This window comes from Oncorhynchus kisutch, linkage group LG15, assembly GCF_002021735.2.
Source record: "Oncorhynchus kisutch isolate 150728-3 linkage group LG15, Okis_V2, whole genome shotgun sequence".
NCBI classification, from domain to species: Eukaryota; Metazoa; Chordata; class Actinopteri; order Salmoniformes; family Salmonidae; genus Oncorhynchus; species Oncorhynchus kisutch.
The window spans coordinates 60,299,544-60,322,683 of NC_034188.2; the positions used below are offsets into that span (position 1 = coordinate 60,299,544).

Consider the following 23,140-nt stretch of genomic DNA (forward strand, 5'->3'; position numbering starts at 1 on the left):
ACTGGTCAGTTCGGAGGAGCCTGCTGCGGACGGAGGGACGAGGGGAGGACCGATACCCAGAGAAGAGCAACAGGGCACTTCAGGACACAACACAAGCGCCTCACAGAATTCTGTCTGACAATGTGATGGACTATAAAATTAAATCATTTTTATTTTAGTATGAACTAAAGGAGAGACTTACATGCTATATAATAACTTAAGTGTAATTCCAATTTGTAGCAATTAATGCTGAAAATAATAGGAACTGGCAATTTGGTCAATGACGAGAGTTTTATACGATTGGGCAGATGATTCCCCTTTCGTATGCAAATTAAGACGTGGTATGAGAAAATTTGATAATAAAAAGGAGATGGCTGGTGAAATTTGCGCTCTTTTGTGTATTGACAGGCTGCACATTTGGCCCCGGTACAATCACTTGAAGTTTCGCTTCAAAGGTTCAATTTCCAAAGGCACCGTGAGACAGTTGGCTTTCTCCATCTTATTCTTTATTTTCATTTTTTTTTTAATGAGATGAACAGGCAGAGAATGAGTTTTTGATTCTGCTGGGCCTGAAAGACTTCTATTCATTGTTATATCTACAGCCTAGAAATGTGCATAATGTCATAACAATAATAACTTGGTGGGTGCTTATACTTGTCCCATTTCACACATATACAACTGTGTATTATTAATATTTATGTGTGAATTTTCCCTTCATATCCTAATTCTCCCTGCGACACCCTAAGAGAGTGGGGTCATGGGCAGGGTCTGGGATAATCACCTAGTGCCGTTTTCAGTGGCCTAGTGGGGATTCAAAAGTAATAGTCACACCATGGTATGAAAACAAACACTCTCTCCAACACACCTATACAGGTTATGCCTCACATTTTGTTACATCAGCAAGTTCTTTTATCCAATGTATCAGAGAGCTCAGCTCACACATACTGCAGCATGAACACATCTCATCCCTCCCTCCTCTCTGAGAGATGATGTCCCTAAACACTGGTCCAAGGTTGAGTTACCATGTAGTGATCAGTGAGCAGAGACCAGCTCTGATAGTTTGTCTTTGACGTAGCGGCCATTGATGAATGACAAAACTTCCGACATCATCAGCATTAGAGCACTTTAATACAGACATGCCCTGCATGTAAACAGGCAGGAAGATGACTGATAGACAATACAGAATTATTGTATAGACAGCAGTAAATAAAGAGGCTGGCAGCTGGAGCTGCAGACTGAGATAGCCGATCCAGAATAGGATGGGCGAGAATAAAGAGGCTGGCAGCTGGAGCTGCAGACTGAGATAGCCGATCCAGAGTAGGATGGGCGAGAACATTTATCATTAGTCTTTCTGTGGAACAGTGGGCCGTTGAGATGCACCAACCCTCCAAGAGACCAATCACTTGAGCTAACTGGTTTATCTGAAGTGCATAAGAGTGGACAAGCAATGAGAAACTAAAGGATACTCGTTAGGAGTTTGGGTTACAGGAGCGATGTCAGCACACTTGTACTGTATGTTAAATACTGTATGCGCTTCAGCCAGACTTCCTTGTCTCAATAATTCCATCATTTTCAACAGGGATTCTGGCCATGACCGTTATGGATCACCATAATGGGAAAGCTAGTTTGTCTGACTGTAGCGTAATCCTATACCGTCCAGACAGGGTCGGCCTATTGTGTTGGACACTGATGGACTTCCTTCAGAGGAAATTGGTGGATACACACAAAAAAAGCATTAAATCCACTGATGGATGGATGGAGGGAATGACACAAGATGCAGACACATTACAGTATGTTTTAGTGACACAATACAGATATGGCATTACTGGAATTTGTGATTTAACAGTAGAGATCACATTTTTGGCTCTGAGGCACTCGCTCTCTCCAAGCAGTGGAGGCAGACTCTACAAGTCCTCTGCACTCAGGCTGTGGGTTCAGGGGCCTAGGGCACGCTCCAATCCTCTAGAAATTCCAACATTAATGTTTCATCAGATGAAGTAAAACTCTAAAATCCTGCACTTTGAGGAGTCCCTCAATGGGGATCTGAATACAATAACGAGACAGGTTGCAGAGATGACTTGCTGCCACCATATTTAACTTAGTGGCACCAGAGCCCATGGAGTACTGGTTAGAGTACATTGCTCTGGCTTGAGGTAAAAGTATTGTGTAGTTGTGTCCACAATCATGACAAGACACCTCATAAGTATTGAAATGTTTGGGATGTTTTGGAAACCCAGACCATTGTTATGGGGTGTTTATAACTGCCCAACCTGAAAGTGAGAAAAGTAGACAATATACGGTAATTCTGGGTATCTAACAACAGATTATGCCAATGGAGCAGTTATTCAATGCCTTAGTGGGTAAAAAAAAAGCTGAGAAACCAAGGCCAGATCAATGTGCATTAAGCTCCTGATAAATCCTACATTATGCTCCGTCAGTGTCTGAGCTTTAGTAATAGCAGCTTGGTTTGGACATGGGGTTTTCAAGTCCGTGTGTATGACTGGGTTTGTGTTTTAGGTCTGTATGTATTTGTTGAAGTGTCTGTGTGTTTTACCTGTGTGCTGTGTGTCTGATCATACCTGTGTAAGAGTCCAAGGAAAACGTGCGTTGAGGTGTGTGTATTCTGGTGGTAACACATGTGAAACCTGACTCCTGGCTGATACAGAGTTGGGTCAGAGATGACTGGAGAGCTTCCACACTACCACTGGCATCATAGCTACCCTTCCCCCTCTAACTTTACTCTAGACAAGAACGGCCAGTTAACTGGGGAAGGATGGAGGGAGGTCATTCTAGCCTGTACATCTGATAATACCTGAGTGACCAGGAGTTTATAGCATGGAAAAACAGAGAGCAAGAGAGAACAAGAGGACACGAAGAGAAGGGGGTGTCAGAGAGGCTGAACTTAATGATTCAGTCTTGCTCTGTAATCAAGAATCCATCCTGATGCTCCTGGCTTCCCTGCTGGGGCGGTGTTTGAGTGCGCACGCTGGGGTAGAGTGCGCGCGCTGGGGTAGAGTGCGCGCGCTGGGGTAGAGTGCGCGCGCTGGGGTAGAGTGCGTGTTGGGGTAGAGTGTGTGCTGGGGTAGAGTGTGTGCTGGGAGTGGAGATTGATAGGGTCTAATGGCATAATGATGGGCTGGACCTCTGTCAGGGGAGGAAGCTGCTTGACAAGCAGTTTCACACCGCCAGAGAATATTCGTTAAAGCTGTAATACTTAACAAACACACACTAAACATCTATGATTACTAGTTCAAATGGACTGTCCTGGGGCTGACTGCATTGAATTGAAATAGCAGTTGAGGAGATAGAAATATGTCAGGAGAGTTGACCGATCTGATAATATCTATTTATTAAACATCTACATATGTACATTCTCAGAGAATCAGGCATGTAAGTTAATTGAAGAAAAGAAATATCAATATAAAAAAACGCAAACACAAAAATAACACTAACCATGTTTGATAAATGAACATTTGAAAATATTATGTACAATTGGTCCCTGGATGAAGTCAGAGGTGTAGGGTTGAGGCTCAGCGTCGAGAGGCCAGGCTGCTCCTGACAGAGGTGGTGGCAGCCTTCTCTCTCTCCTTAACCAGCTCCATCTCTACCTTTGCCTGGATCTTCTCCCAGTCCACCTCCACCTGATGGAGAAAGAGATTAGAGAAGTGGGTCAGTCTAATGAGGCATAGTATGACAGAAAGGGCACATTGCCTCTTGTAACAAAATACTGTCTGGGTTCGAAGAGAAGAAGTCTTTACAACTACTGCTGCTCAGTGGTCACTATATCAAAAGCAATGACATATCCTACCCCGTCAGCGTACTGCATGAACCTCTTGTTGGTCTCTTTCTTGCTAAAGTCCTGCAGGAACTTGAGTCTGTAGGCCAGCACTGTGTCCACATGGGTCTTATGTTTTACTGCCAGCTCCAACGCCCTGAGGGCAGATGACGCATATGTAACGCATATGTAAGTATACATAGACAGACGGGCAGAAAGACAAGTCAGACAGACAGACATTCAGAGACAAACAGACCTGTCCCAGTTGTAGAGGTTGATGTGGACCTGTATGGTTTGGTAGACCAGGCCAGCCTGTAGCAGAGTGGCCTCAGCCTCCTGGACATGACCACTGAACAGTAACATGTGGGCCACTGAAGATTCCTTAGATGGCAGATCCTTTATAGAGTTAATATACTGCACCTTATCCACCTGGAGAGAGCGACAGAGGGGAGAGAAATATGGAAAAACAGAATTACATTTACTTCCATTCCTGTATACATGTGGAGGAGAAAAGGAAAGAGTGAGATTTGAGTGATTGATGGATTACCTCTCCAATGGCAGCGTAGGCCACCTCTGCTGTCGTCAACTCCCTATTGGCCATTGCCATGCCAGCGAGACACGCCCACAGTGACTGGTCCTATAGGAACGGAGACAGACATTAAGAAAATAGGAAATTACATTTGCCATACACACATTGTCTTAGCATAAATAAACACGAGCACACACACTAGCCTGGTAAAATAAGGGTTAAATATATTTTAAAAAGTGCCATAGAGCAAGGGTATATGGGGTGGTGGGGTGGAACTGCTGTTCAGCCTGACAGTCTGGTGGTGGCGCCGGGGCGTAGCGTGTGGCCCAGCCCTGACCACAGACCCTGCATAGCGGGGCTAGTCTAGCCCTGCTCCCCTAGGTCATTAAAAGGGACAGGGCACTGAGAGAGAAGAGGGCTGTGTGTTATTAGAGAGACGGGAGGGACATTGCACTGGCGTCTCTACAGGGACACTCTTCCCATTACCAGTCTGCTCATCCTCACAACACAGGCCTCGTTAGTGTCACAGAACACACTCACACACACCCTGTAATCTGACTTCCGTGTGTGATTCTGATATCATACTCATTCAGGACACGCAGATGTACTTAGACGCACACAGACATAATGTTACACCCATTCACTCTTACAGTCACACTCAACAGTATCGCTGAAAGCAAAGCCCAGAACAACATCCTCATGCATCCTGTCATCTCATCTGAATCCTTCATTAAGACAAACATTGGTCATAAAACCGTGAAGACAACAACAACGAAATCATCCTTTGCTAAAGCCTCTAAATGCTGGTCAGAGAGAGATGGGACAGTTTCCTCCAATCAGAGGAGAGATGTGGTCCATTGTGGTGTTGGCTCACTGTTAGAGCCTGCCTTGGGATTTAGTCACACTGCTGGGCTGCCCATGTTTGTGTGACTGTGTACAGCATGGTTGTTTGTGTACAGGCCTATCAGCATGTGTGTATCTGTGTGTGTGTTTAAGCATGTGTGCATGCTTGTGTCAATCTTTACGCAAGTGTGTGTGTGTATACGCGTGTCTGTTAACAACAATTCAGTGCCATGAAAGTATCCACAACGGGCTAATCCCCCATACCTGGCTAACAGGATTTCCCCACAAAACTCCTCCCACTCCGGGAAAAACCACACGGCCACGAAAGACCAAACCCTTACCAGAAATGGGGGGAGGAAGGAGGAGGGGTGGCTATTAAAAGGGGTGACGCTCCTTCTTCCATACAGTGCCTTCAGGAAGTTTTCACACCCCTTGACTTTTTCCACATTTTGTTGTGTTACAACCTGAATTTAAAATGGATTACATTTGGATTTTGTGTCCCTGGCCTACACACAATATCCCATAATGTCAAAGTGGAATTATGTTATTAGACATTTTTACAAATGTATAAAAATGTAATAAGTATTCAACCCTTTGTCATGGCAACCCTAAATAAGTTCAGGAGTAAAAATGTGCTTAACAAGTCACATAATAAGTTTCATGGACTCTGTGTGCAATAATAGTGTTTAACATGATTTCTGAATGACTACCTCATCTCCGTACCTCACACATACAGATAATTGTAAGCTCCCTCAGTCAAGCAGTGAATTTCAAACAGAGATTCAACCACAAAGACCAAGGACATTTTCCAATGCCTCGCAAAGGACACCTATTGGTAGATGGGTCAAAATAAACTAAAAGCAGACATTAAATAGCCCTTTGATCATGGTGAAATTATTCATTACACTTTGGATGTTATGTCAATACACCCAGTCACTACAAAAGGTACAGGTGTCCTTCCTAACTCAGTTGCCAAAGAGGAAGGAAAACCCCTCAGGGATTTAACCATGAGGCCAAGGGTGACTTTAAAACAGTTACAGAGTTTGATGGCTGTGATAGGATACAACTGAGGATGGATCAACAACATTGTAGTTACTCCACTATACTAACCTAAATGATAATGAAGGAAGCCTGTACAGAATAAAATATTTCAAAACATGCGTCCTGTTTGCAATAAGGTAATAAATTAAAACTGCAAAAAATGTGACAAAGAAATTCACTTTAAGTTCTGAATACAAAGCGTTATTTGGGGCAAATTCAATACAACTCATCACTGAGTACCACTCTTCACATTTTTAAGCATAGTGATGTTATTGGTTACGGCAAGGACTAGAGTTTTCTTTAGGATAAAAGGAAACATAATAGAGCTAATCATAGGCAAAATCCTAGAGGAAAACCTGGTTCTGTCTGCTTTCCATCAGATACTGGGAGACAAATTCACCTTTCAGCAGGACAATAACCTACAACACAAGGCCAAATATACACTGGAGCTGCCTACCAAGACAAAACATTGTTCCTGAGTGGCTTAGTTACAGTTGTCTTAAATCAGCATGAAAAGCTAAGGCAAGACTTGAAAACGGGTGACCAGCAACGATCAACAACCAACTTGACAGAACTTGAAGAATCATTATTATTATTGTTTTTTTAATATTGTACAATCCAGAAGTGCAAAGCTCTAAGAGACTTCCCCAGAAAGACTTTTCTTACCCAGAAAGACAAAGTTGATTATAACATGTACTGGCTCAGTGGCGTGAATACTTATGTAAATGAGATATTTATGCTTTTCATTTTCAATACATTTGCACACAACAAAAAAACACTTTGCCATTCTGGGATATTGTGTGTAGATTGGTGAGAAAAACAAAAAAATTACATACATTTTTAATACAGGATGTAACAACAAAATGTGGAATAAGTTAAGGGGTATGAATACTTTCTGAAGGTATTGCATTTACCCACTTCACCCTCCTCTCCCCTCCCCTGTCCCCTCTAGCCATCCCTCTCCAGGATTGTATTTATTGCATCCTAACCCATGCAGCGCACACTGTGAATGCTCTCACTGGGGTTGGGGTTCAGGGATTGGCTGCGTGTGTGTGTGTGTGTGTGTTGGGGAGGTTAAATACGGTAAATGGTGTCACCCAAGCTAATTAGAAACTAATTAAAAGCTGCTGGCCGTGTCTCGTTAAAAGCTCCACTCCAGTGGCTCCGTCATGGACCCTTCACCATGCCAAGGCCCAGGGCTGCAGGACACGTAATTTACATACACCATCTTACAGACAAACACACACCAACTAGAAAGTAAACACACATGGGCAGTGGGCACACACACTCATTCATGGCACGCACACAGACATCAACCCCAACCAACAAACACACACTGAAGGACTACGTTCTCTTGAAGTCTCCAGTCAATATCTTCATGTGTGTATATGGTCCATACTGTATACGGTGGAGTAGTTAGCAGATGAGGAGAGAAACCAGAACTAAAGTAAGGGATAGGAGGAAGAGGAAGAAGACAAGAGGAGATTGACAAAGACGAGAACAGGGGTAAAAGGGAGACGTGGAAAGATGTAAATGAGAGAGAGACTCACCTCTTCCTCAGAGGTCTAGTACACAGAGACTCAGTGAGGGGGTGCGAGACACCAACAGAGGAACATCACGGACAAAGATATGAAACAATCAGACAGACATGAGTACAGAAATTTGACACACCGACACTGAGACAAGACATTGAGACAAACACACACACACCCCACTGTCAAAGAGTGGCAGTGAGTCCCCAGGCTGACTGTTGTTCCCACACTATAGTGGGGGGAAGCCATAAGGTCTATCAGAACACTAGAACCCTGGAGGAATCCCATTCAATATTCCCTCAGGCCCCTAACACCAACACCCCCAGGACCCAGACCTGTGGCCCCTCTCGGGGTTGAGTGTTTCCCCTGGGACCCGGGCTCTGGTTCTCTGGTCCCTCTTGCCCTGCACTGCTCTGCTGCAGCCCACAATGTGCTAGCAATTACAGGCCGCTAATTACACCATTTATTCTAAATAACTGGCTTTAAGAGAAGGGCTCAGGGCACAGATCAGCCCCCTCTCCTGGGTAGGGTAGGAGCAGGGCCAGGGAGACAGCAGGCCTGGTGTTACACATTGCTTGACACTGGCATATTCCAGACCATTATTCCATTGTCAGCATAATGTAAAGAGTTTTTTAAAGATGTGTTTTGTACAAAATTTGGAGTTGAATATGATGTGTGCTCTGTGCTACACAGGACCAGGGAGTCACCAGGGAATGTCCCCTATCAGTTGCCACTCCTGTCAGGTGTGTGTTACCTTGGCAAAGCGGCAGAGGCGCAGTGCATCCTCCCAGCGAGAGGAGGCGCTGTACTCGTGCAGCAGGGCAGGGTAGGGAGACACGCTGCTGTACACCAACGAGCCGTCACAGCGACGCACCGTCACCTGGGTCCCCACGTAGTTCAGGATGTGGGGCGCACGGCTGAACTCACTGTGGAGGGGGACAGATAGACACATAAATACATTCTGTACAGACAGCCAGCCACTGAGCCTAAGGGCAGCCACTGAGCCTAAGGGCAGCCACTGAGCCTAAGGGCAGCCACTGAGCCTAAGGGCAGCCACTGAGCCTAAGGGCAGCCACTGAGCCTAAGGGCAGCCACTGAGCCTAAGGGCAGCCACTGAGCCTAAGGGCAGCCACTGAGCCTAAGGGCAGCCACTGAGCCTAAGGGCAGCCACTGAGCCTAAGGGCAGCCACTGAGCCTAAGGGCAGCCACTGAGCCTAAGGGCAGCCACTGAGCCTAAGGGCAGAGCCACTGAGCCTAAGGGCAGCCACTGAGCCTAAGGGCAGAGCCACTGAGCCTAAGGGCAGAGCCACTGAGCCTAAGGGCAGCCACTGAGCCTAAGGGCAGCCACTGAGCCTAAGGGCAGAGCCACTCAGGAATCTCTTCAGTGATTCATCAACGGCTTTTACACAACATGAACACATCTGACATGAAGACGATCCATGACCTTTTATTTCCGATAATGGGGAAGTGTTTTGTGTGTGCGTGTTTGCGTGCACGTTACCTGGCGTCCTTCATGTAGAGTGTTTTAGGCAGCAGGTCCTTGTCAGTGAAGACAGCACTGGGATAGTGCCACACGGTGAACTGTGTGTCCTGAATACCACACAGGATGTTAGCAGAGTCGTTCCAGGCCATAGTGTGGACCATAGTGCCTATAGGACAGAATAGAGACAGACAACACTCAGAATAACTAACTATAACCTCTAACACATGGTGTGTAGACCATAGGGCATGTGGGTTATGGTAAGAAGGATGACGTTATCTATCTGGTAGGCTTTAGGTGCTTAACAACACAAAGCAGCTTGAAATCTATTCCCCTCCCCTACCTATCTTGCAGATGTTGTGTTCTCTGTAGAGGCGATGGACAGCGGTCAGATACAGGTCACGGTTCTTGTCTATGACCGCAATCTTCCTATCGCTGGACGGGCCACACTGGTCCAGAGCTATCTCCATCACCTCCATCTGGAACACACACACACACACACACACACACACACACACACACACACACACACACACACACACACAGAAATGGGAGGCAGAACGTTGTGTGGGAGAGACCTGGTTCACATTAACAGGGCTAACTGAACCACCAGTGTCAAACCCCACCAGTCCCCATAACACATACACTTACAATAGTGTCTTTTGATACACATCTCTTCTCAACACATGATCACCCAAATCACAGGCCCCCTCCTCTCCTCCTCCACACTCTCTAGTCCCCAGTACAGCCCTGAGTACACAGGAGGACTAGGAGGGAACAATTGAGCCCAGATCAGAGGGAAGAGACTCGACTCAGAGGGAAGATGTGGAGGAAAGAGGTAAGAGGGAGAGAGGAGCCAGGAGGGAGAAATGGGGGAGGCAAGTGGGGGGGTGCCAGCAGTCTGACCCCACAGCTCCTGGCCCATACTCCCCAACAGGAGTGTGTGACTGTATGTGTGACTGTGTCTGTGTGTGTGTGTGTGTGTGTGTGTGTGTGCGTGTGTCAGAGCCAGCTGGCTTCAGTGCAGTGCTCCTCTGTCTTGGAGCTGTGGAGTGCTGGCAGAGACAGCCATGCTGACAAACAGTAACTACTGATCCTGGCTACTTCTCCTCCTTTTCTCCCTCTCTAATTCCCTCCCTCTCTCTTTATCCCTTTCAATCCTATTCTCACTCCATAACCCTCCCCCTTTCTCTCCATCCTCCATCTCTTTCTCACACACATGCACTCACTCCAGTTTCCTCACAATCTGTACGTGTCCCTCTTAACTATCAAGTTTCTTGTTTTTTCCTCAACACCATTAATTCTTCTCTCTGCCTTCTCCCCTTGGCTCCCTGACCTTTTCACCCTGGCCTGTTGGTGTCGCTGGAACCCACCACACGTACTCTCACACTGTCCCACAGCTACCCTGAGGCACAGATCAAGGATCAGCTTACCCTCCCCCAATCCTAACAGGTTGCTCAATGTAACAGTAGGGATTAAGACGTAGACACGTCTCAGGTCGGTGTGTGCACACTAACAGGAGAGTGTAGTGTGTGCAGTGACTGACTGTTGGTGTGTGTTGGTTGGTGAATCACCCACCTTGTGAGTCAGGGGCTTCCCGTCACCCAGGGCTTTCCCCGTCAGGGCATCAAACAGAAAGATGACTGGAGGAAAAGAAAAGAGGCAGGGGAGGAAGGAGAGAGAGAGTCTGATTACAAACGGTCATTGTTCCAGTCCTGCTAGAGTTATTTCTCCAGCGTTTTTATCTCCTGGTGAAGTGTAATCCTCTTGTTGACAAAGTGCTCCTGATGTTTCAATGTGTTTAACGGCTGTAAATGTCATTTGAGGGAAGAGGCCAAGCGCAAATCTCTCCCCACTGTGTGGACAATGAAGTTTGGTATTGTGGTAGTGAAGGGACAGCTCGACTGGCGTTCCACTCACCCTTCTCATCGCTCTTGTCCCGGATGGCGATGGTGTCGTTGCTAAGGGAAACGGACTGGGCGTTGAGGATGTCTGTTCTCATGCCGGGGAATCTGGGCGTGGAGATGAGACGGCCCTCGTAGGAGAACACATACACCCCCGTCCCATCCACCAACAGGAAGTGTCTGAGGAAGGAGCCAACATAAAGAGGAGAAGGGGAGAGATGGAGAGATAAAGACAAGGGGGAGTGATAGAAAGCAGGGTTAGGGACAGAGATGGGTGATAGAAAGCAGGGTTAGGGACAGAGATGGAGAGGGGTGATAGAAAGCAGGGTTAGGGACAGAGATGGAGAGGGGTGATAGAAAGCAGGGTTAGGGACAGAGATGGAGAGGGGTGATAGAAAGCAGGGTTAGGGGCAGAGATGGAGAGGGGTGATAGAAAGCAGGGTTAGGGGCAGAGATGGAGAGGGGTGATAGAAAGCAGGGTTAGGGGCAGAGATGGAGAGGGGTGATAGAAAGCAGGGTTAGGGACAGAGATGGAGAGGGGTGATAGAAAGCAGGGTTAGGGACAGAGATGGAGAGGGGTGATAGAAAGCAGGGTTAGGGGCAGAGATGGAGAGGGGTGATAGAAAGCAGGGTTAGGGACAGAGATGGAGAGGGGTGATAGAAAGCAGGGTTAGGGACAGAGATGGAGAGGGGTGATAGAAAGCAGGGTTAGGGGCAGAGATGGAGAGGGGTGATAGAAAGCAGGGTTAGGGGCAGAGATGGAGAGGGGTGATAGAAAGCAGGGTTAGGGACAGAGATGGAGAGGGGTGATAGAAGCAGGAGGGAGCAACAAAGAGGAGAGTGGGAATGGTAGAGAGGAGAGCATAAACTGCAAGATGGAGCCAAGATAATACAAATGCAATGACTAATTTCTCTGAACAGGGAACACAAGCCACCACCAAATTCACTGGGAATACATTACATAGCATGAAGAAACATTACTCAGAGCCACATACTACTTGTCAGACATACAGAACAGATACTATATAGTTGTTGTTGGGGTGGGATTGGAGTAGGGTGTGTGGTGTGGGTGGTCCATGTGTGTCTTTTGATCATGTCTTTGTACTCCTCATGTCTTACTCAATGTTTGAAAAAAAGGTTTGGTCCAAATAGGATGTTAGGTACTATATTAATTTAATATTATATGAATCCTATAAATTAAAATGGCCAATTTGGGTGCAATAAATTATCTTAATTTCTCAGAGATCAAATTATATTTCAACAAAATCATGTTGCATCTTATCTGTTTCTAACAGAAACAATTTCAGAACAATCTGAGATGGTGGGAGTTGAAATCCTCTCTATTTTGCTTTGTGAGGTGGAACAACTCATTAGAGAGAATGATTAGAAGTCTCTCTCTCTGTTTCCCACTGCAGTCAGACTTCCTCAGTCAGACTTGCTCTGGCAATTGGACACACACACACACGTTGGGCAGGAGAAAGAGGGGGAGGGAATGAAAAGGACGGGGTACAGAGATCGGCGCAACAGAGAGATACACGCCACAGAGAGATACACGTAGCAGAGATAGATGAGACGGGAAAAACTAAGAGAGGGAGGAGTGACATAACAAGAGCGAGACCGAAGGATAAAGAGAGACTTACTTCTCAGCCTGTACAATGAGGCTGACAGTCCCCTCCTTCAGGTCAAAGATGAGAGGGGTGTTCCAGTTCGTAGCACTGTAGACATAGCACTGGAGAGAGGTGGTGACCACGAGGTGACCGTGGGCCAGAGAGGCTTTGATGACCCGGTCCCTGAACTCCAGCACATCCCCCGCATCATTCACCACGTTCCTCACCTGGGTGATAGATATATATTAGATAGATAGATATATATTAGATAGATATATAGATAGATATATATTAGATATATAGATAGATAGATAGATAGATAGATAGATAGATAGAGAGAGAGAGAGAGAGAGAGAGAGAGAGAGAGAGAGAGAGAGAGAGAGAGAGAGAGAGAGAGACTGTTTAGGAACACAGACACAGACATACACACAAACATGCAGATGTAGCTCAGATCTTGACATGCATAAACAGATACAGACATTGAGTAACAAATCATTTGAAATACTAACAAACAAACTATAGCTTACACACACAGGACATGTTTTCTGAGACACTCATCGATGTATAGTAGGCATGGATGCACTCACGTAAACTCAAGAGAGTATTTACTTTTGATATATACAAGGAATCAGCCCATGTCTAAGCATAGGACAGGAGGGGACAGAAATGCCTGGTGTGTAAACATATGTGCCTTTCTACTTTTTTCACCTGTTAGGATAAACAAAATGTCTTCCACATTTCCCTGTGAGTGAGTGAATGAATGAATGAATGAATGAATGAATTGAATATGGTTTTCCACCAGCAGGTAAAAGGTGTGGTGGGTATTTATTTAAGGGTTTAAACATCATCCTTCTTTAACCCCCACTAACAACCCAAATTTACTCACCAAACAACCAGGAATAAAAATGTTTAACCGCGAGGTGGTAAATTTAGCCGCCTGATTCACAAACCATTGGCAGATGTGCACTTTTAAAAAAGAGAGGGAGAGAAGAAACCCTGTAAGGCTGAAAATAAATGGCTGAAGACACAGGTTTGTTTGGTTAACGCAAACAGTGCTCAGTGAGGGTTGTCTATGGAGAGTGTGCACGTATGCGTTTAGCCACGTATGTGTGTGTGTCCGTTTCTGTGTGTGTGTGCGCGGGGGTGTGTCGACCGCGTGTAAACGCAACCTGGTGGTTTCTGAAGTTTAAACACACTCCGTGATGGAGGCTGCTATACAGGCTGGCCATTGTCACTGGTCCACACTGGGAGGCTTATATCATAATGTATAGACACAAGTACCCAGGCCTGGGGAATAGTCTGGCCCTTTAAAATAGCCTCACTAGCGTCTGCCTCTCACACCGGCCCATTCACCCTCAGTTAGCTGTCTCATTAATTCATTTAGGCTCGGGGACTGTTTGGCTTCTTAAGAGAAGAAAATATTAACACTTTACACCTGCAAGGTCCTCCTCTTGGTGAGGGTGATCTGTGTGTTCTACCTGCATGGTCCTCCTCTTGGTGAGGGTGATCTGTGTGTTCTACCTGCATGGTCCTCCTCTTGGTGAGGGTGATCTGTGTGTTCTACCTGCATGGTCCTCCTCTTGGTGAGGGTGATCTGTGTGTTCTACCTGCATGGTCCTCCTCTTGGTGAGGGTGATCTGTGTGTTCTACCTGCATGGTCCTCCTCTTGGTGAGGGTGATCTGTGTGTTCTACCTGCATGGTCCTCCTCTTGGTGAGGGTGATCTGTGTGTTCTACCTGCATGGTCCTCCTCTTGGTGAGGGTGATCTGTGTGTTCTACCTGCATGGTCCTCCTCTTGGTGAGGGTGATCTGTGTGTTCTACCTGCATGGTCCTCCTCTTGGTGAGGGTGATCTGTGTGTTCTACCTGCAAGGTCCTCCTCTTGGTGAGGGTGATCTGTGTGTTCTACCTGCATGGTCCTCCTCTTGGTGAGGGTGATCTGTGTGTTCTACTTGCATGGTCCTCCTCTTGGTGAGGGTGATCTGTGTGTTCTACCTGCATGGTCCTCCTCTTGGTGAGGGTGATCTGTGTATTCTATCTGCATGGTCCTCCTCTTGGTGAGGGTGATCTGTGTGTTCTACCTGCATGGTCCTCCTCTTGGTGAGGGTGATCTCGAAGCTCCTCCACTCCCAGCGCTGCTCCACCACGTGGGCGAAGATGACGTGTCCGTTCCCACAAGCCCCCGCGAGCTGTGTCCCGTCTGCCGACCAGGCCAGGCTGAACACACTGCCAGTGTTAGGCTTCTCCAACACATACGACCACTAGAGAGAGAGACAAAGAGAGAGAGCGCAAGACAGAGAAAGACAGACAAGAGAGAGAGAGAAAGACAGAGAAAGACAGACAGAGAGAGAGAGAAAGACAGAGAAAGACAGACAAGAGAGAGAGAGAAAGACAGAGAAAGACAGACAGAGAGAGACAGATTGTTGAGTAAATGGCAACAATAAAAATATGGTAGGACTGTACTTAATGCGCAATTTCAAAGAATTAGACAGATACTGTGCAGCCACAAATGGGTATACGAGGTAGGGGTACAGTAAACCAGGGAGGTTAGGGATAGAGAGGGCTGGGGGTGTACAGGGATAGGTGCAGTATGGGGTAGTGGGGGGTTTGGTTGGGTGCATGACAGCCTCCCCCCCATGTAAACTGTGTGTAAGAGACACGGGTTGAGTCAGGGCCCAGTCACTGAGCTGTGATGAACTGTGAGACACTGAAGGAGCACTCAGGCCTGCCAAGTCCAGCACTCGCGCTCGTAAACATGCACTCTGCTATCCTCATCTATTACAACCAGCCAGAGTTATTGGGGGGGGGGGGGGGGGGGGTCGCATGAGCACACAACCAAGAGCCGAAGAGTGATTACCCAAAACTTTTCCTTCACTTTTAAAGTTCCATTTTCCTTTTCTGTTTTAGGGGAGGGAGGTGATGGGGGGTTGCTGTGTGTGTGTGTGTCTTGGGGGTGTTGTGTTTTTTTTTCTGGTGTGTCGGTGGGAGTCAATGACACCCATCGAGACAGCTGAGAAGAGGCTGCAGCTCCTACCAATTCCCCAGCCTGCCGTTTGGAACACACCACCGCGACAACACAGGACGTTACTCACAAAGGCCACTAGAAAAACACTCCTCCGTGGCTTTTCCAATGTTCTCCCCCCGCTCTCTCTCTCCAAGATATCCCTTTGCTCCTCTCACTGCTCTCTCTCCTCTCTCTTAGCATTCTGCAGAGTATCACACAAAGCCTATTCTGTTATTTGGCTTCTGGTTTAGAAATCCAGCCTGTCAGAGGGCTTATGATTGAGTTGAGATAGTTTGGGCTTACAGTTGTTTTCTCAACCTGTTGGGGTATGTGTGTGTGAGAGAGATCTCCGTGTTGATGGATGATTTGGGGCTTGACTAATGGAGAGGCCAGATTAGCAATGCCACACTTAAACAGTTTGCTACACAAGAACCAGGACTCGAGTGTGAAAGGGAACTCTCCTGCTTCCCCACTCAGTCTCGACCTTCGCTCTTTACCCTACTTTCTCCACCCTCTCTCTCTTTACCCCTCACTACCCTGTCTCTGTACCCCTATCTAACCCACCGCTCTTTTACTCCTCCCCACCTCCTTTCACCCCTTCCCACTCTCCTCTCGTTGTCCACAGTCTACATTAGAGATTCCTACATGGGCAGCCAAAGACAGTCATCCCTTGATGACCTTTAACCCCTGACCACTCTGCCTCAGCCCGTTCCAGTGTGCAGGTGGCTGGCAGGGCTCACCAGCTTTAACAGCCATCCCTATTTTCTATCTCACCCTTCTCCTCTGGTCTAGTATGTGACCCCTGACCTCTATGCCTCAGCTCTTTCCTGTGTGCAGGTGGCTGACAAGGCTGAGGCTGCTTACAGTGTGAGAAACGACTAACGCTAACATTATCCTAGCGCTGCCTGTTAGAGACTGAACGGTACGCCAAGTGCTGTGCTGCACAGAAAAGGTCTGTGTTGGCTTCACGTGCTGAGGTGTGGCTTTGTATACGGTCTCAGTCGGCAGGTTGGAGCCCACCCTGTTTGATCTCTCTCTCTCTCTCTCTCTCTCACAGAACGGTCAACACAGAAGATTTCCTTGGTCAGCTTCCTCCCCTGTAATACTGTATCAGGACCCAAAATAGCCAAAGAAAAAATAGCCCCTCTTTACCAATCTGGACAAGAGATTTCTTGTTAAACTCATATCAAAGGTGGCACTTTTACCTCTACCGCGCTCGCTCTCCTTCCTCTTAAATCCTGCGATAGAAATTACTTTCCTTATTTTTTGGGGTGTGTGTGTGTGCATATGCGTGTGTGCCACAAAGATAAACAGCGTCCGGCCGTATTAAGGCCGCTGCAAGGCTTTGAAGTGTACTTTTATATACCTTTCATCCAAACATCAGCACTATGATTGGACAGGCTCTACCGCCAACGAAAGCCTACACGCTTAAAATAATAATACCCCATCTACTCTTCAGTAAACATCCCGCTCCCTTTTAGAGCTCCCCTGGGGGAGAGGAGGTGGAGGGAGAGGAGGTGGAGGAGGGGGAGAGGAGGTGGAGGTGGAGGAGGGGGAGAGGAGGTGGAGGGAGAGGAGGTGGAGGAGGGGTGAGAGGAGGTGGAGGAGGGGGAGAGGGGGTGGAGGAGAGGAGGGGGGAGAGGAGGTGGAGGAGGGGGGAGAGGAGGTAGAGGAGGGGTGAGAGGAGGTGGAGGAGGTGGAGGGGGGGGTGAGAGGAGGTGGAGGGGGGGAGAGGAGGTGGAGGGGGGGGGAGAGGCGGTGGAGGGGGGGGGAGAGGAGGTGGAGGAGGTGGAGAGGAGGTGGAGGAGAGGAGGTGGAAGGGGGGGTGGAGGGGGGGTGGAAGGGGGGGGGGGGTGGAGGAGGTGGAGGAGGGGGGAGAGGAGGTGGAGGGGGGGGGGGGGGGAGGAGGTGGAGGAGAGGAGGTGGAAGGGGGGTGGAGGGGGGGGGGAGAGGAGGTGGAGGAGAGGAGTTGAGAGGAGGGGTGAGAGGAGGTGGAGGAGGGGGGAGAGGAGGTGGAGGAGGGGGGAGAGGAGGTGGAGGAGAGGAGGTGGAGAGGAGGTGGAGGAGAGGGGGACAGAGATGCAGCTGAATGTATACACCACACTGTAATGAAGCAAGACACTTGATATCGGCCCGAGAAGCACTTTTGGATTTGTGCTTACCTAATGCTTTTAACACATTGGTCCATTTGACTCCTGCTGCAGCAAGTGTACATTTGTGTATGTTTGTGTGTGAGAAAGAGAGAACACGGGTGTAGATTTAAACGTGAATAAAACATGTGGTGGGGTGTGTAAATGCAGAGTGTGAGTTTCTGAGTGCAGCTATGTGTGTGCCTAAAAGGTGAAAATCCCTGGGCTCTCAGTGTCAGGCAATGAGTAAGTATGGGACACTGGGGGGAGTCCTGTAGCTGTCCTGAGAGAAGAGGCTACTCTACCTCTTCCTACCTGCCTCCCCCACACCATGAAAAACCTCCCTTTCACTCTCCTCTCTCTAACTTTATCTTTCCCCAGAATTAAACCCACTATCTCTCTCTCTCTTTCGTAACTCCCTCTCCCAAAAGGTGTCAGCATTAGGTAGTACTGTAGCAAGCGTTTCCCAAAAGCACAGTCCAATTATGGCCCTCTTTAAGATCCAGGGGTCCACTCCACAGCACAGCTCTGTCGACATACTGTCTCCAGACTGCAGGAGTAAATCAGGACCTGTCCAGACCTGGAGCAGTGCTGGTTCACCTCTGGGCCACAGAGCTCCACTCCAGGACTCTCTGCTCTCAACCAGAGTTCAGTGTCAGGAAGGCCTCAGCCATAGACAGCCATAGAGACCTGCCGCCATAGACAGCCATAGAGACCTGCAGCCATAGACAACCATAGAGACCTGCAGCCATAGACAACCATAGAGACCTGCAGCCATAGACAACCATAGAGACCTGCAGCCATAGACAACCATAGAGACCTGCAGCCATAGACAACCATAGAGACCTGCAGCCATAGACAACCATAGAGACCTGCAGCCATAGACAACCATAGAGACCTGCAGCCATAGACAACCATAGAGACCTGCAGCCATAGACATAGAGCCTCATCCATATTCAACCGTCGAGCGCATCAGCCATTGACGACCAAAGGGAGCCATAGAAAACCATCAAGCACGTCAGTCATAGACGACCAAAGAGAGCTTCAGCCATAGAAGACCAGAGAGCTTCAGCCATGGACGACCAAAGAGAGCTTCAGCCATAGACGACCAAAGAGAGCTTCAGCCATAGACGACCAAAGAGAGCTTCAGCCATAGACGACCAAAGAGCGCTTCAGCCATAGACAACCAGAGAGCTTCAGCCATAGGGAGATGAGTGAAAGGGGTGAGAGAGGAGCGAGGGAAAGGGAGAGAAGGATGAGAGGAGGGATATAAGGGCTGAAAGGGGATGAGAGGAGCGATGGAGGCGGATCAGTCAGCAGCAGATTTGCTGACTAGTTTTATAGGAGCCAAAAGGGATGATCCTGGCCCTGCTCCAACCACTCTGCTCTCTCCTGGAGAACACTGGACCACCTAGGACATATTCACAATCACACTGGAAACATGGGGGGGGGGGGGTAGCAGGAGAAGGGTAGAGCTCTGTGAAGGAGAAAGGCGGAGGGGTGCTGGTAAGTGTCTGCTCTGGTCACTGAGCCCAGTCTATAATGGGCAGCTTTGTGGCCAGAGGAAAGGTGACAGACATGACGTGAAGCTCTGCTGAGGTCTGGGGGGAAAGAGAGAGGTAGAGACCCCTGGCTCTTACACACAGGCAGCACACAGCAGCATAACACTATACACACACACACACACACACACTGCTCCATAGCACTATACACCATACACACACACTGCTCCATAGCACTATACACCCTACACACACTGCTCCATAGCACTATACACCATACACACTGCTCCATAGCACTATACACACACACTGCTCCATAGCACTATACACACACACTGCTGCATAGCACTATACACCATACACACACACTGCTCCATAGCACTATACACCATACACACACACTGCTCCATAGCACTATACACCATACACACACACACTGCTCCATAGCACTATACACCATACATACACACTGCTGCATAGCACTATACACACACTGCTCCATAGCACTATACACCATACATACACACACACTGCCCCATAGCACTATACACCATACATACACACACACTGCTCCATAGCACTATACACCACACACACACTGCTCCATAGCACTATACACCATACATACACACACACTGCTCCATAGCACTATACACCATACATACACACACTGCTCCATAGCACTATACACACACACACACACACACTGCTCCATAGCACTATACACCATACATACACACACACTGCTCCATAGCACTATACACCATACACACACACTGCTCCATAGCACTATACACCCTACACACACACTGATCCATAGCACTATACATCCTACACACACACTGATCCATAGCTCTATACACACACTGCTGCATAGCACTATACACCATACACACACACTGCTCCATAGCACTATACACCCTACACACACTGTGCCATAGCACTATACACACACACTGCTCCATAGCACTATACACACACACTGCTCCATAGCACTATACACCACACACTAGAGGTCGACCGATTAATCGGAATTGCCGATTAATTAGGGCCGATTTCAAGTTTTCATAACAATTGGAAATCGATTTGCAGATTTTAATTTTATTTTAAATATACAAAAAAAAAATTATACCTTTATTTAACTAGGCAAGTCAGTTAAGAACACATTCTTATTTTCAATGACAGCCTAGGAACAGTGGGTTAACTGCATCGTTCAGGGGCAGAACGACAGATTTTCACCTTGTCAGCTCGGGGGATCCAATCTTGCACCCTTACAGTTAACTAGTCCAACGCAATAACGACCTGCCTCTTTCTCGTTGCACTCCACAAGGAGACTGCATGTTACACGAATGCAGTAAGCCAAGGTAAGTTGCTAGCTAGCATTAAACTTACCTTATAAAAAACAATCAATCATAGTCACTAGTTAACTACACATGGTTGATGATATTACTAGATATTATCTAGCGTGTCCTGCGTTACATATAATCTGACTGAGCATACAAGCATCTAAGTATCTGACTAAGCGGTGGTAGGCAGAAGCAGGCGGTAAACATTCATTCAAGCAGTATGGTGTATAGCACTGCTCCATAGCACTATACACACACACTGCTGAATAACACTATACACCCCACACACACTGCTATGTATACACATGTGGACCTGAGATATAGACAGAGCCTCCTACTGACCACACACACACACACACACACACACACAGGTGGCAACCCAATCAGATACACTTGATCATTCAGAGGAGTAAGGGATACACACCTGTCTAGAGATTTAACATGTGTGTGTTCAAATAAATCACAAACCCACACACTCTTCAGCCTCTTATGGTCATGGGTTAGCTGCACTGTAATGAGGAGAAAAGACTGTGGGATGGTGTTACTACCAAGTACAATTTGTGAAAGTAACACAAACTATACGCAACAACCTACACATGCAGGCATACATACATACATACACTAACACAGACAAACAAGAAGATAAACTCAGTCACTCACTAAAACACAAGCCCTCTCTCTCTTCCACACACAGACAACAGACCAGTCAGACAACACCGCCACCCTCTTTAGGGAACATTTGCTCCCTGCTCCCCTCCCCCCGTCTCTCCCTCCCTCTCCGTTTCACTGCACATACGTTTGGCATTAAGATTGGCAGGTGTTGTGAGCCTGCTGCTTCTCCCAACTGCTGTAACGGGCTACAGCGAGCTGCAGGGAAAAAAATACTTCAAACTGATCTGAAAGGCAAGGAGGCGGTAACTCCTCAAACCCCCATCCTCACTACAGCAGCAGCCAGAGAGGCAAACTTCTCTCTCTCTCTCTCTCTCTCTCTCTTTCCTTCCCTCACCCTCTCCCTCAGTTTTTTGGCAGGTTGGAGGAAAGGGGGATACCTAGAAAGGAAGAGACAAAGAGAAAAATCGAAAGAGAGAGAGATTGGTCCTCCATTCACCCCTACCCTGTGTCCTCTCCACCTGGAGCAGTACTTGGGGCTGGGACTGCAGAGGGGACTGGGCTGGGGCCTGGAAGGGGTTAATGACACGTTTGGGCTAATGGCTCCCAGCGGAGCTATCTGCTGATTCAGCCCCATTACATCAGGCACATTAAATATGTCTGCACTGACTGCTGCAGACAGGTCTGCTTCTCCTCACAACACGCTTTCGGCAGGGTGGCATGTCCCCCATCTCCCAAGCCCTCCCCCTCTGAAGCCCTCCCGCCCTCTGAAGAGAGAGAGAGAATAAAGGAGGGGGACAGAGTGAGAAAGAGGGAGAGAGCAAGTGCACGTGTGGTTTTTCTTTAAATCATAGTTTAAACCCGCTGTCTTTCTCTGAAGATAATAAAGTCTAAGTTAAGCCAACACTAGGCTATCATTAGCTTGGGTCTAACATTGCCAGAGTGGCTAATTCTATAAATCAACGTGGCTAGCATTTGGCTAACCTATAGCTATTAGCTACCCATTGTGGCTAGCCTATAGCTTGGCTAACATGATAAATCAGTGTGGCTACTGGCTAGCTGGCTGCTTGACGAGCCCAGCTGGCTTCAGTTAGCCTCAGTGTTCCTGAGAGACGACCTGGCAGGGCAGGTATGGGGTGTAAATCCCTACACACTCCCCCCACATCAACATACACATGAACAGACACACACGTGCACACACAAGCACGAACGTGCGTACGTGGACTTCAGGAAACAGCAGGGGGAGCACGCCCCTATCCACATCGACGGGACCGCAGTGGAGAAGGTGAAAAGCTTAAAGTTCCTTGGTGTACACATCACGGACAAACTGAAATGGTCCTCCCACACAGACAGTGTGGTGAAGAAGGCGCAACAGCGCCTCTTCCACCTCAGGAGGCTGAAGAAATTCACCTTGGCCCCTAAGACCCTATAACTTTTACAGATTCACAATTAAGAGCATCTTGTCGGGCTGAATCACCGCCTGGTACGACAACAACACTGCCCGCAACTGCAGGGCTCTCCAGAGGGTGGTGAGGTCTGCCCAACACATCACCGGGGGCACACTGACTGCCCTTCAAGACACCTACACCACCGATGTCACAGTAAGGCCAAAAAGATCATCAAGGACATCAACCACCCGAGCCACTGCCTGTTCACCCCGCTACAATCCAGAAGGTGAGGTCAGTACAGGTGCATCAAAGCTGGGACCGAGAGACTGAAAAACAGCTTCTAGCTCAAGGCCATCAGACTGTTAAACAGCCATCACTAGCCGGATACCACCCGGTTACTCAAGCCTGCACCTTAGAGGCTGCTGCACTACATAGATAGACATGGAATCACTGGTCACTTTAATAATGGAACA

The 23,140-nt window shown here is 47.7% G+C and overlaps 1 protein-coding gene across 2 annotated transcripts in view; it reads right to left on the reverse strand.

Moving 5' to 3' along the window:
* Nucleotides 1-3,307: 3,307 nt before the first annotated feature.
* The window catches only part of ift80 (intraflagellar transport 80 homolog (Chlamydomonas)), a 54,331-nt gene continuing 34,498 nt past the window's right edge, over nt 3,308-23,140 (reverse strand). For both annotated transcript variants that reach the window (XM_020503095.2, XM_031790686.1), the window contains exons 9-19: nt 14,771-14,950; nt 12,724-12,917; nt 11,100-11,263; nt 10,758-10,822; nt 9,523-9,658; nt 9,201-9,348; nt 8,454-8,625; nt 4,302-4,391; nt 4,011-4,183; nt 3,788-3,911; nt 3,308-3,620 (exon numbers count right to left, since the gene is read on the reverse strand). In XM_020503095.2, the coding sequence (XP_020358684.2) occupies nt 3,510-3,620; nt 3,788-3,911; nt 4,011-4,183; nt 4,302-4,391; nt 8,454-8,625; nt 9,201-9,348; nt 9,523-9,658; nt 10,758-10,822; nt 11,100-11,263; nt 12,724-12,917; nt 14,771-14,950 (1,557 nt within the window). In that variant the 3' untranslated portion in view covers nt 3,308-3,509. The remainder of the gene's footprint in view (nt 3,621-3,787; nt 3,912-4,010; nt 4,184-4,301; nt 4,392-8,453; nt 8,626-9,200; nt 9,349-9,522; nt 9,659-10,757; nt 10,823-11,099; nt 11,264-12,723; nt 12,918-14,770; nt 14,951-23,140) is intronic.